A 17,447-nucleotide genomic window follows, 5' to 3' on the forward strand; every position below is an offset into this window, starting at 1 on the left:
TGGCCAATTTTATTGAAACCTACAATCCCACATTGGACCACAAAGATCCCACACCGCTCAAGTCCATCCAAAAAATACATTTAAACATGAAAATCTCCATTCTTGAAATAAAGCTTTCTCAGCTGTCAAGACCTGGTGTCATGGTATCAGCTCAAGGGACTACTTAAGCCACAATTAGCATGCTCATGGGTATTGGCAATGATACCCTCTCTCCGAGCCAAACATTTGCAAGCCCTCTATCACATTAGAAAAAAAAAAAACATTTGGAGATCAAGAAAAATTGGCCAAGACCATACAACCTGTCACAATTGACATGGACATGAGATTTGAAATGAAAATAAACAAACAAATAAAGAAATAATTTAAATTATAATCAAGTTTAAATTTAATTATTACCTCCACCACCTAAGGTGGACAGAGGTTTATATATTCACCCCCATTTTAATTTCAGGAATATCACATCACAGTTAAACAAATACAAAATAGATTCAACATCTGGAAATAATCAGAAAAATTTGGAAAAAACAAAGCTTGTTGTTAAGAAGCTTTGTCACGAGTTTTCAACATGCAGAGAAAACGAAACTGGCAGCAAGACATGGATCAGAGGTCAACCGCAAGTCGAACCCAGCCGAGACGCAAACAAACAAACGCCAACAAATTTGGCGGCAAAGTCAATGTTACGCACAATGTCCATGACTGGAACGGCGCCAGGCCGTGTGCTGATAAATCTATTTAAAATGGGAACACGATGTTCGTAATATAACCGATACTACAATAAAAAAGATGAATACTACATCGCTTACGAGGAAGACATTTATTGAACAATTACTTTCCCCAATGTCTTTTTTTGATGAGATACAGTGAAGCTAAAGGTTAAAATTTCGTGAGACTCGAGATCGATCTATCGAGATTTAAAAATCTAAATAATAAAAAAAGGTAGCATGGAAAACGAGTTTTCATGAAGACTGGTGTCGGTCTGCTTCGGCGGACAGGAAAGGGGTGGGAGATGGATGAAGTCAACAGAGGGTATGCTAACCACCATGGGAAGAAGAGTTAATGTTGAAACGTCAGTTCCTTAAATCTCACGGCAGTCAGCATACCTCGCTCAACATTCAACGACATGATTTGGGTTAATCGGCGCTTGATCTACAACATCTGTGCACAATGAGAAAGGTTTTGGTTGGGGTGGAGATAAAAATAATAAATTCCACCACTTTGTGTGTGTGTGTGGCCTGCAAACAAATGGCAATGGTTCGGTACTGTAAATGGCAACTTCCTGCGCAACAGTCAAATGAGACCAACAAGCCCACAACCACGACCAATGGAAAAATATGTTTGACAAAGCAATCATAGTGAAGGAAAAAGCACCCAAGATGAGGCGTTACCAAAATTTATAAAACGTCACCAGAAGGTATTTTTTGCTTACGATCCAGATGGGCATGAATCGTACATTTGTTATTGGTGGCACATATCAAACTGAAAGGGCACGCGGTGGAGCACATACCTCCAGATCCATGAGAACATGTCGGGCCAAATACATTTTTGGAATATCATGCTCTATATCGTTTTTGAGCCCAATCTCTCAATCGTGAAGAATCACTTAAAAAAATTCGAGTAGTCGGATCCAGATCTGGATCTTCACCGAAATCGAATGAATTTGTCCTTGTCACACACTGAATCTATCCACAAAATTTCATCCGGATCCGTCTAAAACTTTTTGAGATATCCTGTACACAAACAAGCAAACAAACAAACAATCGGACAGAAAGGGGTGAAAACATAATCTCCTTCACCTTCGGTGGCGGAGGAAATCATATAACCAAAGTGATCAAAATTCAACCACCAAGGGGGACAGAAATGTGTGAGGCAACACCTGGAGGGAGCGCAGATCTGTGGGTCATTGAACCACTGCAGTCGAATCGCCAAGAACCCTCTGCCCCAAGATGCCAAGGACGTGCCCAAGGCATTGCTCATCCCCTTGTGCCACTGCGATGCCTGGCCAACAGGAACATCCTCTTCCTCGTCTGTGGAACCTTGCCAGCTAATCCGGAGTGAGCCATCGCTGCAGGATGTACGAAGACCTGAGGGTTTGATAATGATATTGATACGCAATTGTGAGATGCTCCACAACCAAACCACAACACCAAAGAACACTGACAAAAGTAAAATGATACACAAAGAATGCATGACAATGAGACTTTCGAAATGACATGAATGTTTATGATGCCTTCCACGTATGTGCTGTGTACGTTTTCAGCAACTCACTTCTGCAACCAGGGGCTCTTTTAACCTGCTATTGCTCGCGCAATATCTGAGTGAAGCAATTTTAAAAATAATCATTTAAAGCATTTAAATGAAAGTGACAATTTCAAAATGGTTAAACATAATTGTATTCTTTCTGGATGCAAATTGTACTCACGGAAATATGTAAAAATATGATAAATATGCGTGGATAAAGGGTGTTGCATGAGTAGAGGATGCTTACACATAAACACACTTCTCCTTTTAGCAAGAGATGCAAAAATGTCAATTTATTTTGTGGTGCCAGAACCCAAACAATCTACTGTATTTATAACAGTCCTCACAGATCCCATCCCAGCATCCCCCATGATTAATACCCTCGGCCTATACATTCAGTTGCTCCAGATATATCCTTACCATTGGTGTTCAGAAGCACACGCACTGGATACGGTGTCTCCGTCCAACTCTTTCGTTGTGCAGAGGTACACCCCCAGATTTCTCTCACCTACTTTTCCTCATATTTTCAGCTTCTATTAGAAGCTTTGTGATCCTTTTTGGTAACAATCCTTATCGCGCACGCACATTAGCTAAAAGCTAGTCGCACATTAGCTAACAGCGAATGTGCGCCGAAGATAGTCGTTCCCAGTGGTTTCTGCGCATGTGAGCCGAGCATTCTGGGGCGGATCAAGTCATGTTGAAAATCCCATATTACTAAACTTTGAAAGTTCATCTTGTATGTTTATGAATATTTCAACTTGACACGATATATGCTCTCAGCTGAGATTGCTTTCCAGTTGTCCTCGGTGTGCTTACCTTTGCAGACAAAGTATTACGTGACTTATTGTTCGAACAATAAGGCATTTTAAGATTCAAAAATGCAAAGTGACTGTGCCCAAGTCATAGCTGCACCCACTTGGAGACTATTGTATTTTTAAACAATCTGTCACCTGCAGGAACTGCCTGGAGATGACCAGTCGTTACTGTCTGGAGATTTCCTTTTTTGGGAGTTGGTAAAGCTATTTAATCAATGTGCCCTATAAATAACTTTGCAACAATTTCTGGAGATTGTCGCTCAGTCATATGTTGGAACAACCACGAGCATTTCAGACCTGGAATTAATCAACCGCTCCCGCTTAGCTGACACCGGGCATGCAAGGAACTGATACTAATGAATCTGAGCAGTCCGACAAATATTTTGTTGTTTATTAGTCACGTATTACTAAACAACAAATATTTTGGACCTTTTCAAATTTTAATTAAACCACAATCGCTTATGCTGTAAATGGTGTGATCACCCGTCATTGATGTGATTATAATCCGACATCGACAATTGACATTTAATTCCAGTAATGTTGCTTGGCAATGAGGTGAATGCTAAAAACAAATTTTATTTTAAAGAAAAGTAATAAAATTAAATGAATAAATAAATCAATAAACTATAGATTTTTAAGTCCAAACAAAAAAGGAGAAGGTGTAAATTGTCCCAGCTGCTGTTCATCGTGGCATTGGCAAATGGTGAGAACAAAACAAGAGTTGAAAAAATAAAATAAAAAATAAAATAAATAACATGAATGATTGAGCATTCGTTGTGGTTCCTCACCAGGCTATTTGTCTCGGTGACCTTTCTCCGCAACAGGATGCTTAAATATAAAGTAGGCCACACAGGGGTGCCATACTTAAGCTAATAGAGAGAGAGAGAGAGAGAGAGAGAGAGAGAGAGAGAGAGAGAGAGAGAGAGAGAGAGAGAGAGAGAGAGAGAGAGAGAGAGAGAGAGAGAGAGAGAGAGAGAGAGATAGAGAGATCCTCTCCCATCCCTTTGGAAACGGGCAAATAAAAATAATTTAAAACAAGCTCGAAAGAGCGAAGATCCTCATCCTCTTAATGATGACGTCATAAAACGAATATGATGTCATTGTGATACATCAGGTTTGTGATAAATTATCTGTGCTAATGCCCAGCTTGATTCCTGCAAACAAAATTCAAACAGCTTGCCTAGTTTCAGAGATAATGGTATAGGCGATTTCCATTAGCGGCGATATTATGACGTCAACTTTTTTTCTTGGAAGAATTTCCAAAATCAGAGATTGTTACTGTCCGCGCGGGGTATTTTTCCATAAATATGCCAAGTTTCAGGAAGTTTTGATGAAAAATGTAGGCTGTGAAACAAAAACAAAAAATGTCAAAAAATAGGAATGTCATAAAAATTGATATGACGTCATACTGATGTATCATATGTGCGGTGATGTATCATACTGATGTCATAGTGATGTATCGTATTCATCTCTGCTAATGACCTGTTCGATTCCCGCAAACAGAATTCCAAAAACTTGCCGAGTTTCGGACATAATTTTTTAGGCGCTTTCCATTAGCAGAGATATTTTGACGTCATAACTTTTTTTTCTGGAGGAATTTTCAAAATCGGAGATGGTTACTGCCTGCGCAGGGTATTTTTACATATATACGCCAAGTTTCAGGAAGTTTCGATGAAAACTGTAGGCTGTGAAACAAAAAAGTCCACAAGAACAACAACGTGAGTAAGACTTCAACATCCTCCACGAGGATCTAAAACACAAACCCAGACGGGTGAGATGACAGGGGTTCAATTAAAAACACCATCAAATTGCAAGCAAAACAAAAACTTCACCTTTGCCAAATATACAATTATTTCTTATTTTTAATGAGACTCCTCATTTAAAACCATCGATCCTATTGGAAGAGCTTTCACATGGAGGGCTTTCAACATTAACTGTTGTCCGACTGTCAGGGACGAGCAATTTTGTCCGTCAGACAAGTGAAAACCTCAATAAACCTGTCCAGAGCACAGGTCGGTTTCACCATGCAGAAGATTCATAAAACTGACCTATCTTAACTTCGAACGGAGTTCTTTTTCATGCAAAGCCAAAGTGATTAGCAGCAGTTAAGGTGATCTTTTTTTTTTTGACCCGACCACACCCAGTGTGCCAGGCCTGGTGTTGGCTTTATGGTTCGGGTGGGTGGGCTTGGGATCCGAGGATCCCGAGTTCAAATCCCACTCAGCTGTTGAATCAATACCAGGTGGGGTTAACTCTGCCCGTCGTCCTTCCGAGGTCGGCAAAATGAGTACCGGTGCAAACAAATCGCTTGAACCGGTTTTCTTAAGAAACCAAACATTAGAAAATGTATGATTTTGAAAAAGATGCTATCTTAAGATTGGGAGCAACAAACAACGCACATCAATCAAATCAATAACCCAATAGGTTGGCCAATTATGGCCCATCCTACTTTACTGCAGTTTTGAGTGCTCCTCGGCTTTGCTGAGCATTTGAGAGCATCGTTTGGTCATGTCATGCTTGTAAAGTGGTGATTGCCCTGATGCTCAGTAATCTGGGCCTGCTTGCTCAGGCTTGTGGCTCCACACAATTAGCTTCCACTCAGTCTCACCCTCTCTAATTGTTAAGCATTTTGCACATTTTCTGTACAAGTGCTTTGTACACTAAACTATGTTCATGAGGCTGATATAAAATAGTCAATTGTGTTGAAGATGCATATCCTCAGAACATTTGTTCCGGTTAATGGGTGTGCAATTTATGGCGACTGGCATTGCTCATGAAAAACAAAACAGAACAAGAACTTCTTCTTTTTTTTTTAATAATTTTTGTATTCTGCATAAGCTGTAGAAATTTAAAAGATCATAAATGAGGTAGCATTGTCCGATGTATACATCTTGGATACCGATTTCCTTTTTTTATAGCGATCCAAGGCTCAGGGAGGCACTTGTACGTGTGTGCCAAGGACACCAGCAGACATGGTCGTACTATTACATACATTCATCAGCGATGGCCACGACCCCCAACCCAGACAGAGCATTTCCCCCACAAAGTAAATGCCAAACTGAAGCACTTCCTGACAGCGCCATTTGCTTGCTGACTTCAGTACAGAGGAGTTCAGGTTTGCCCTGGAATGCCTGACATGTGGGAAAGCACCAGCACGAACATTCATGCAGAGCAGTTGAAGACGCCAGCAATCGCTTCAGTGCCCCGTGTCCGACTGCCTTTCCTCACTCAGGATTCCAATGAGCTGGAAGAGTGCAGCACGTGTGGCCACCCGAAAACCACAACAAGCCAGAAGACATCCCCAAGAGTTACAGGCTGATCAGTCACCGCTATCTGTCCCATTCAAGGTCCTTGAAATGTTCATCCTTAAGAGAACAGAACCACTTGTTGAGGTAGCAATCCCACCAAGAACAAGCGGGCTTCAGGACGAAGAATTGTAGCACTGAAGATCAGATTCCAGCTGCAACTGACATTATTGAGACATTGACATTTTCATATATATGCATGTTTTGTTATGTCTGGCTTTCTTCATGGGACCATGCTGCAGTAATTGGTCTTTATTTTGAATTTGAATCCAACCAGAAATGGTGGGCTGTCTTCTTTGACTCGTCTTCAGCGTATGACAATCTGGCACTGTGGCTTGCTGCTGAAGCTGCTGACAAGATACTACAGGACCACAAGCTTGTCCACTTCATCCAAAATCTTGAACTCCAACCGCTGCTTCAATCAACCTTAACGGATAAAACAGGAGAAACCACATCCTCAAGAATGGAGTTCAGCAAAGCTCAGTGTTCGCACCGCTGCTGTTCAACAACATGTACATGTCAGAACTCTGAGACAACAGGTGCTGAACTTACCTGCGCTGATGATCTTACAAACCTGCATCCGAGCAAGTCTTTGGAGGAAGTCGAGGCCACCCTCAGCTAAGAAGTTGCTTCTATGGACTGAGACTACCACCAATGGTGGCTACGTCTCAACGTCCAGAAAATAGTCTGCTCCGTTTACAAACTTCAGAACAGCAAGGCAGATAAGCAACGAGAAGTCAAGCTAACTAAAATCTGGCTTTCCTTCATGCAATGCCACTATACCAACCTTGACATGTGAATGGACCACCCCCTGACCTTCAAGCAGCATGCAGGGAAGCCAGGTACTAGAGTTAACCTTATCGGCAGACTAGCTGGTCACGACTGGGGATCAGACTTCACCATCTTGCACACCTCAACACTTGCCTCGGTGCATGCCCCTGCAGAATGCAGAGCATCTGCATGGGGAAGAAGCCACCATACTAAGGATGTAGATGTGCACCTCAACTCTTCCTTAAAGGTCATCGATGGATGCCTTCACCCTAATCCAACCAATTACCTCCCAGCCCTTGCGGGTATCTACCCCCATCACAACAACCATCACTAGACAAGCAGCCCTCAAAGCATCTCAGAACCTGAACCACACTTTGCACAACAAGCAAAGAGAAGATAAGATCTACCACCCCTACCCTCACCGCCCAAAGACAGAAGAGCTAGAAGCCCTTTACGAGAGAAGCTCAAACCTACATCACCGCAAACGATGACTTGAGCAAACACGTGGCAGATGAAGCAATAGCGTACCTAGCAATCTAGTATCCATCGAAAACACCTTCCCTGTTCCAGAAAGCCCCCTGGTTGTCATCTGTCTAGGAAGGAATGGCGTCACCTTAACGAGCTCCAAATAGGTGTCGGCAAGTTCCATCACATGTTCTCTTGTTCCTCACCTTGCCGACTCATTCGACTGCAAGTGTGGCCTCCCCCAGACTGCAGATTATTTTGTGCGAGACTGCCCCGTACATTGCCTCGAGGAATGGCAAGAACTGCAGCACCTGAGGCTGCCTGAAAACAGCCAACTTCACTTCATAGACAAACAACTCGGGGACATGCCGCACGAAAGAAGAATATTCACTTCAAGGGACTTTGCAGATGACGGATCAAAATAATGATTTTTTTTAAACCATTTCATGCAATCATACCTTAAAAATTTCACTTTCTACAATAATAAAAACATTTAGCACCAAAATTTTTGTTGCATTATTCAAAACCTATCATCGCTACATTTGAGGGAAAAACACATGGAATCACCAAAATCTTTGTGTGCTGCCAAAGAAGCATGCACGACTTATTTTCTCAATTAGCACAGGTTGCTGCAGGTTGGTCCGAGTTCCATCTCGAAATGGAATCCCCCCCAACCCCCCCGTAGGCCCGACTCAAAGCCTCAAACTGCACTTCTAAATTAAGCTCTGAAAAAGCTCATTATATCTGCTTGATAAATGTAATCCATCAGGACGTTACTGCATTTCTGGATCTCATCTTCACCCGAACAAAACCTCATATCGATGTCTAACAAAGTGTTTGGTTCAGACTTAAAGGGGCAGGTGATTTAATGGGGGGGAAATGAAAAGCAAGTGTTTGTGTTGGAAAAAGAGATCATGCTGTGCTCAATTTAAACCCGAGAAAGTTTGCAGATGTTGATCCATTTTAACCCAATGTGGAGATATATATATATATATATATATATATATATATATATATATATATATATATATATATATATATATATATATATATATATATATATATATATACACATTGTCGGACCCCATTGTTCGTGGGGATACGTTGCTGGAAAATGCCGTGAATGTCAAATCCACGAATCTCGAGGCATCGTTTCAATAGGAAAAAGGGGGACAGGTTCCCGGCGGTTCGTGATTCATAAGAGAAAATCAAAAATATCGTGAATACATGTAGCACAGGGTAGAATGTGTAATCAGGTCACATTTTATCAACCACAAATATGCGGGATCGGCGAATAGCAGGGTCCGACGGTATATATATATATATAAATACATGTAGCTGCCAACACCACAAATCCATAACAATGCCTCTCCAAGCCATCATGTCAGGGGGGAGGGGTGAGGTGTGGGGCTCAAAAATGGTCGATCAGCTAAACTGCTCACTTGTCATCTGTAGACCAGCAGAACAGTCAGCACCACAATCCGCATCAATATCCAGGCTGGACGCACGTGCCACAGGGTCTTTATGGCGAGTCGATGGACCGCCGGTATGACACCAGGACCGATCTCTCGACACCGAGGAATCGGCTCCAAACTCTCCTCCCGAGAGGTCCATCGTGAAAAGGTCGTGAAATTTGGGAGAAGCCGTAGCGAGGTAGATCTGGGCGTGTGAGGGAAGGGAGGAGGAGGAAGGGGTAAACATGCCTGGATGTTCAGGGGAATGTCAGGATCGTGTGCGATCATGAAGATAGAGCGAGGAATATCTACGAGTAGGAGAGAGCAGGTAAAAGGTACGGGAATGTAGGGATAGCAGCAAAAGGGCAAAAGGGTCGGGGATAAAAGGGTGGAACATAGTTGGTTTATCAGTCAAATGCCATGTTTAACTTCAAGGCACCATTCTGCAATGCGAGACTTTCGAAATGACGTAATCAGCCCCAGATTGCTTGACGCGCAAGTGCAGAAACCGCCAGGAATGATGTCCATCAGGTCAGCCTGGACGTGCATCATATATGCAAGAGAAGGATTGTTTCATGAAACGGCTCACAAAGCTTTTAAAGCCAAAAATACTTGGAAATGTACCTGCTAGAAAGGGGTGTGCCTCTGCACAATGAAAGAATTGGAGCACTTTCTGAACTCATCCAAAAAGTTGATAACGTATCTTTCAGCCCGTACCGCAAAAAAAAAACTCCCGACAATGTGGGACCATGAAAGGTCCAAAGACTCGTAGACGGACACGTTCTAAACAAACCTTTGGGTTTCTTAACACCGATGGAAGGTTATATCTGGAGCTTGTCGATGCACAGGTTCAGTTATAAATGATATTTACTCTTCATCATGTTTGGGAGAAAAGGGTGGGGGGGAGGGGTGCCGGTATAAATGTATTTTTGTTTGGTACTGGAGTAACAAGATAAATTATAGGAGATTTTTGCATCTATTGGTGAAAGGAGAAGTGTGTGTGTGTGTGTGTGTGTGTGTGTGTGTGTGTGTGTGTGTGTGTGTGTGTGTGTGTGTGTGTGTGTGTGTGTGTGTGACCACAACAACCGCTCGCTAATTTTATTACCAGGAAATGGTACGTACCCACCTCCTCTCATCCATGGAAATATCTTGTGTCCCTACATTTCCTTGAGTCCGATTTGCATTCAGGAACAGAATTATTATGGTTAACCATTTTGAATTTGCCACTCCTTCGTCGAAATGCTGAAAAATGTGTTTAAAAGACGACTTGAATCGCACATTTCACGCCAGCAACAGCAGGTTTAAAGTGGCGAGAGAGCAGAATGGAAATGGTGTAAACACACACATGCGCAAAAGGCCTCATTTAGCATTCATACATCATTTCGAAAGTCACGTATTGGTCGTTTGATAAGACTTTATGAAGCGACCGTCCAGTTATCGCCAATTATAGATATTTCTTGCTGCGCATTTGATGGATGATCTTGCTCCCTGCAAAATCATTTTGTCCACATAAAATTATGATCCCCAAAGTATTATTTGCCCAAAACAAATGCCACCACAGAGACATCACCTTGTGAGCATATATCCTTTCTCCATCCACTTCAAACACTACGTCGGCACACAGAGGGCTTGCTATAAGAGCTGCCGGACCACTCGTTCCTCTGCTGCATTCCCAGTCCGCCCTGAACCCCTTGGCCACACTGGTCATGCCATCAGGCGAAACAGGTGGAGGTGGAGGGCGAGGAGGCAAGCACGGAGCCTGCAGTAATGGTCGCTGAACCTTCCGCAGGTGAGATTTCCAAAACTGCAGGTGGCGTCGAGTAATGAGTGCAGCCCGGATCGCATTGTCGAAGACGTCTTTGATTCCGAACTGAGCTACAACACTAGTCTCATAGTAGGGGATGCCAAGATCGTGCGCCACCTCCCGGCCACGCTCAGGAGGCATTATATCAGCAGGCCTAACTGGTCTGGAAATTTGGGGAAAAGACAGCAAGGACAGAAATTAGATAATGTTTTGCTATAATTAAAAGGAAAAAGAAAAGGTGAATAGTAACAAATGCAAACATACGTCCACATCCCAGGTTTAAACTTCTCCATCAGTATCTCCAAGCACACTAAGACAAGTCCCCCTGGATCAACTGCTTATGCAGTGTTCACATGGACCAACTCCAGACCACTAATCCACAGTACCAGACAGATAAACCCCTCCAAAGTACACAAGTATTAATTTTGAATCTGATTTGCTCTGACCAACCCTTATGTGAATACACCTCAAGCTTTAACTTCACAAAAGTGACAAACCATAAAATCCATCAAGTAAAGTGTGAAGACGTTTTATCACATTGCATCAAAAAAAAAGAAAGTGATGATGAACATTTATATAAATAAATCAGAATTCATCGCTTCAGGATGAGCAATAATTTTTTGTGATACAAAAAGTAGTCACAATAATTATACCTCCTCTTCCCACAAAAATAAAGATATGTTCAAAGAAAATATTGATGAAGATGTGTCAAAGGACAAACAAATATCAAAGTATTGGGGGGGGGGGTGGTGGAAGGGAGCACATAAAGTTAGTGCTTTTCTCCCAACATCACATGGTTTCATCTAGAGATGCGACAAACAACTTTATAGCATTGGACAAAAACAAGTCGAGTTGCATTTGCAGAAGACAAACGCACGAAGTGCCCGCACACCCTCAAACTTTCTCACGGAATTCCAATTTCATGCAACAAAATAAATTCGGACAAATTTAAAATACTGTACAAGTGCTACACATCGGGGTGCAACCATAAGCATCACATTCAGCTGACAATACAACACAGGCCAAATTGAAATATCTATTGTTGCATTATCCTGACTACAATTCAGACGTGTGTGTGTGTGTGTGTGTGTGTGTGTGTGTGTGTGTGTGTGTGTGTGTGTGTGTGTGTGTGTGTGTGTGTGTGTGTGTGTGTGTGTGTGTGTGTGTGTGTGTGTGTGTGTGTGTGTCTACTCCGGTAGTTCTGACCTGGAATACATCTGGATTTGCTACATAGGATCAGCATGACCCCAAATTAATGTACAGGGGTTGTTTTTTTGTTTGTTGTTGTTTTGTTAAATCTTTGCTGGTGGGCTTAGGGTGGTAGGGACGAAAATCCTCTTTGTAAATGTGTATCGCGTAGAGCCGCCTTCAAGGTATTACGAGTCCCCATGGTTTCCAGTGCAGTGAGGTGTTTTGAATTATAAGGAGCAGGTATGTTTTAGCTTCATGCTAAACAACAAACAACTTCATGCTAAAAAACAACCCAGGTTGTTTTGTTTTGTTTTTTTGTTTTTTGCTTATACAGAGCTGTCAGTTGTCTATACACTGCCAAAATAAAGGTATGCATCAGAAGAACATGTTGCATGCTTGGAACAAGATCACCTATAAGGTGGGTACTCTGCTAGTCTTCTCAATCTAGCAAGCATATATACAGTCGTGGCCAAAAATATTGGCACCCTTGCACTTTTTTCGAATAATGCGCCATTTCTTCCAGAAAATTGTTGAAATGAAAAAAAAAAAATTGGGATCCACATATGTATTTCTTTTGTTTGCATTTGAACAAAACAAAAAAAAGCTGAAAAAAATTACTCAATCTTAGCGTATTCCACACAGAAATCCAAAAATGGCCCGGACAATATTGTTGGCACCTTTTGGAAGTTGTTAGAAATTATTAGATATTATATCAAGCAGGTGATTGTCCTTTCCTTTGAAAATGAACTCACCTGTGGCGAGTTTCAGGTGCCTGCAATATAGAAATCACTCGTTCAACCAGTTTAAAGAGAGAGAAAAGGAGTCATTCTGTTGTTTTGTGTCACTGTGAGTACCACATTGTCTTTGGAGGAAACCAGAGAATTGTCTTTGGAGGTCAAACACAAGATTGTAGCCAAGCATGGACAAGCTCAAGGCTACGCGTCCATCACCAGAGACCTTGATGTTCCTGTGTCCGCCAGACGCAATGTTATCAGGAAGTTTAAAGCCCATGGTACTGGTACTGTAGCCAACCTCCCTGGACGTGGCTGCAAGAGAAAACTTCATCCAACATCGCAGCGAAGGATTGTTTGAATGGTGGAGAAAGCACCTCGATCAACTGCCAAACAGATTGAAGCTGACCTTCGGACACAAGGTACAACAGTTTCAACTCGCACCATCCATCGCCAACTCAATGAAAGGGGGTTCTATGGTAGGAGACTCAGGAGGACCCCACTGGAGCGAGAGAGAGAGAGAGAGAGAGAGAGAGAGAGAGAGAGAGAGAGAGAGAGAGAGAGAGAGAGAAAGAGAGAGAGAGAGAGAGAGAGAGACAGAGACAGAGACAGAGACAGAGAGAGAGAGAGAGAGAGAGAGAGAGAGAGAGAGAGAGAGAGAGAGAGAGAGAAATGTATATATGGAGACAGAGACAGAGACAGAGACATAAGAAAGCCTGATGACTGTAGTTTGCCAAAACACACCTGAACAAGCCAAAATCCTTCTGGGAGAATGTCCTGTGAACAGATGAAACTAAATGAGATATTTTTGGTGAAGCACATCATCTCTATGTTAACAGAAAACAAAATGAAGCCTTCAAAGAAAAGAACACCTTCCCTATAGTCAAACATGGAGGAGGTTCAGTGATGTTTTGGGGTTGCTGTGCTGCCTCTGGCTCTGAGTGCCTTGAATGTGTGCATGTCATCAGGAGATTACCAAGGTATTTTAGAGCACAATGTTCAACCCAGTGTCAGAAAGCTGGGTCTCCGTCGAAGGTCATTTGTCGTGCAGCAGAAGAATGACCCCAAACACACTTCAAAAAGCACCCAGGAATGGTTCAAGACAAAACACTGGACTGTTCTGAAGTGGCCAGCAATGAGTCCAGATCTAAATCCCATTGAACACCTGTGGGGAAATCTGAAAACAGCAGTTGGGAGAAGGCACCCTTCAAATCTGGGAGAACTGGAGCAGTTTGCACAAGAAGAGTGGGTAAAACTACCAGAAGAGAGGTGGAGGAAGCTCATTCATGGCAAAAGGAAGTGCTTGACTGCAATTATTTTATCCAAAGGCTGGGATACCAAATATTAAGTCCAGGACGTCAATAATTTTGTCAATGCCATTTCTTTTTATTTTCTGATTTAAAATGATATATTAAGTTCTGAATCAAAAACAAAGGTTCTGTCATATTAACAGTGAAATAAAGCATTGTGGACACCAAATACCTTTGTCGATTTTAACTTATTTCTCGAGAAAATTGAGTTATTTGAAAAAAGTTCAAGGGTGCTAATATTTTTGTCCATGACTGTACATATATATATATATGAAAAGAGATGTTTGTCTGTCTGCATCACCATTTTTCCTGAGATGGCCAAACACATCTTCGTCAAACTTCCAGAGGTTCATCAGTGAGTACCGGGAGTGATATAGGCAAAAAGGTTTTTTTTGAAAATTGAGGAAAAAAATAATAATAATAAATAAATAAATAAAACACTCTATTGTGCCTAAACCTTTGTTGCTCTGCAAAGGGTAATGTTAAATGAACCCTAATCCTATTCCTTAATGGGTGGAGGGAAACATTTTAGGCACCCACAAAAAAAAAAAAATAATAATAATAATAAAAAGATTTCTTCAAAATGCCAAAAGGATTAGAACAGCACCAATCAACGCCGGATACTCCTGCTAGTGTCTTGTAAAATATAGTGTGTTCCTTCATTTAAAAAAAATAATAAATAAAATAATAAAGTAACCAGAAGAAACTTCACAGCAGGAGGCCAACTGGTTGAAAGTCTGCAATCGTATTGCCAACCTATCGCTGCTTGGCCATGCTTAATCCTTTTAAATAGTGTCAAGAAAGGAAGCAGCAAGTGCCATTTTTTGAAGTCTTTCATTTGATTTGGTCAGGGTTCCAACACACTTCACAGACTCAGAGCGGACACTCTGAAACATTATGCTACTGTTGCCAACTTACCGAGTCTGGTAAACTAGTAGCATTATGTACACATGTCCTAAAATGAAGACAAAATAATGACTTGTATCTTGTAGACTGTTCCACCAACCCCAATTTTGTCCTTCAAGCCATAACATCACAATGTGACATCTTGGATGAATGTCGAGCTGTTTCGCAAACCAGTACCATGCAACGCTTCAGAACAGTTATATTAATCTCTATATGTGATTACTGCAATCAAAGATATCCACAATGGATTAATACCACAATGGTATGCACAACAATTCACCCCAATGTGCACAACAGCAACGCTAATTGTCAATAAATGCATATTACAACTATTATTCAAGATAACCAAGTGAGCATGTAACTCGATACAACCATGAGACTCCTCAAAGTACGACTTTGTGTTTTGTTTTTACAAGGTTTTAATATAAATAAATAAATAAAAACATTTATCTGCGCAGACCAGCACGAGACACCCATCAAAAGGTTGATGATAATAACCTATCTTTAGCCCGTCACCCACACAGCGGGGGATGGGGCTTTCCAACCACGTGTGTGTGTGTGTGTGTGTGTGTGTGTGTGTGTGTGTGTGTGTGTGTGTGTGTGTGTGTGTGTGTGTGTGTGTCCATGTATCTGACTGTCTGCCTGTGTCTGTCCAGGCCATAACTTTTTATTATTAATATTTTTTCCCCCCATTTTAGCTCTTGTCATCAAATTTTGCACAAAGCTTGATTACGATATGGAGATGACACATTACTAATTTGGTCAAAAGATCAAAGGTCAACGTCACATAAAATCAATTTTCATCCAATGGACCTGAAATTTAAAGAATTTGCGTATTGGGTCACCGAATACTCAAAAGGTCAAGGTTGCATAAAATATCAAGATGTCAGCGACCCAATTCATCGAATGCAACCTGTGTTCTGTCAATATCAAAAGTCCAAAGGTCAGGTCACAAAATCATCAATTTCCATCTGATTGTTTTGCAATTTCCCAGGTCGAAAAACCAGTTAAAACCAGTACACATTTTCAACTGGTCTCTATTGGTTCTAATTGATCTTTAACTGGTCTCTATTGGTTCTAATTGGTCTTTAACTGGTCTCTATTGGTTTCAACTGGTACCAGTTAAATTCAGTCAGAATTCCAATTTCCAAGTTGAAAAAACCAGTAGCTCATATTTGTACCAGTTAAAGTCTTACTGGTTCCAGTTGATACCAGTTGCAATGTACTGGTCTCCCAGTTGATACCAGTTACAATGTACTGGTCCCAGTTGATACCAGTTACAATGTACTGGTCCCAGTTGATACCAGTTAGTTAAATACAATTGTATTTCAACTGGTAATATATCACTCTATTCCAATTTCCATATTAAAACCAGTAAGAAACCAACTGGCTTTACTGGTACCAGTTGACCAGTAAGCTACTGGTCTTTACTGGTTTTTTGACCTGGGTTGAGCAGGATTTGCATATCAGGTCACTGAAGCCTAGTGCTTTTGAGGTCAAAAGGTCAAGGTCATCTAAAATCGTAACAGTTTTAGTATTTTTACCTCCGCCGTCTGCGATGTACAGAAATAATGTTTTCACACCTGTCTGCTTGTTGTGTGCAGGATTCGAATGAAATTTGGTGGGCAGGTTGGGTGTGTGACAAGGACAAATTAATCAGATTTTGGTGAACATCCAGACACTAATTTTTTGAAGCGATTCTTCATCTTCGAGTCAAAAACGATATATAGCATGACATCTCAAAAACGTTGTGGACTACTTTGGACAAAACTAGGTAGAGGAGTTTGGTCGGTGACAAGAACAAGCCGATTTGATTCTGGAGATCCAGATCGAGATCGGGCCTATCAGTGCAATACTGTAAACTGTTCAGCCAGGCAGATGTATGTGCTCTACTGAGTGCCCTTCTCGTTTTTTTTATTATATATGTTTTTAGCTGTTTGTCATGTTTTAGCATACAGAATAAGCAGAAGTCTGAATACAAAGCGGACGTGGACAGGCTTTGCATTTTCAGATGCTCTCTGTCCGCAAACACGAGTGTTTTTTTCTGCAACTGCTTGTCGGATTGAGACGAAATTTTCACCATGGGAGTGACTATTCATATAAAATGCTCTCATGATTATGACGTCATAGGTCACATGGTGTGCAGATATGTTGGAAAAAGGAAAAACTTTGGACCTCTTATCTCCAAAACAGCACCAAGGAAAAAATTGAAACTTGGCACATGGCAAGTGGGGAATGTGCGTTTTTTTTTTTTTCATGAAGTCACAGGTGCTTTCATTATGACATCATAATTGCATACATAGAACACTACATCCAATCAGTATGGAAATTTTGAGGGTCATCTCAGGATAAATTGGTCAACAGAAAAGAAAAAGAAAAAAAAACAAGAAAAAAATTCATGACATCATCAGTCACATTTTTCGGCAGCCATATTGTTTAAAAACAACAATAACAAAA

General features: G+C 41.3%; 1 protein-coding gene across 12 annotated transcripts in view; it reads right to left on the reverse strand.

The window, feature by feature from the left end:
* The window catches only part of RHOBTB2 (Rho related BTB domain containing 2), a 63,953-nt gene that overhangs the window by 21,310 nt on the left and 25,196 nt on the right, over positions 1–17,447 (reverse strand). For all 12 annotated transcript variants that reach the window (XR_015049900.1, XM_085848487.1, XM_085848488.1 and 9 more), the window contains 3 exons: positions 10,619–11,015; positions 9,037–9,253; positions 1,874–2,081 (listed from right to left, as the gene is read on the reverse strand). Coding sequence is in view for 11 of the 12 variants with exons in the window: in XM_085848487.1 (XP_085704613.1) it covers positions 1,874–2,081; positions 9,037–9,253; positions 10,619–11,015 (822 nt within the window). In the remaining variant the exon portion in view is untranslated. The remainder of the gene's footprint in view (positions 1–1,873; positions 2,082–9,036; positions 9,254–10,618; positions 11,016–17,447) is intronic.

Source organism: Eptatretus burgeri, chromosome 12 (genome assembly GCF_056783735.1).
Source record: "Eptatretus burgeri isolate ZD-2024b chromosome 12, Ebu_testis_v1, whole genome shotgun sequence".
Lineage (NCBI taxonomy): Eukaryota > Metazoa > Chordata > Myxini > Myxiniformes > Myxinidae > Eptatretus > Eptatretus burgeri.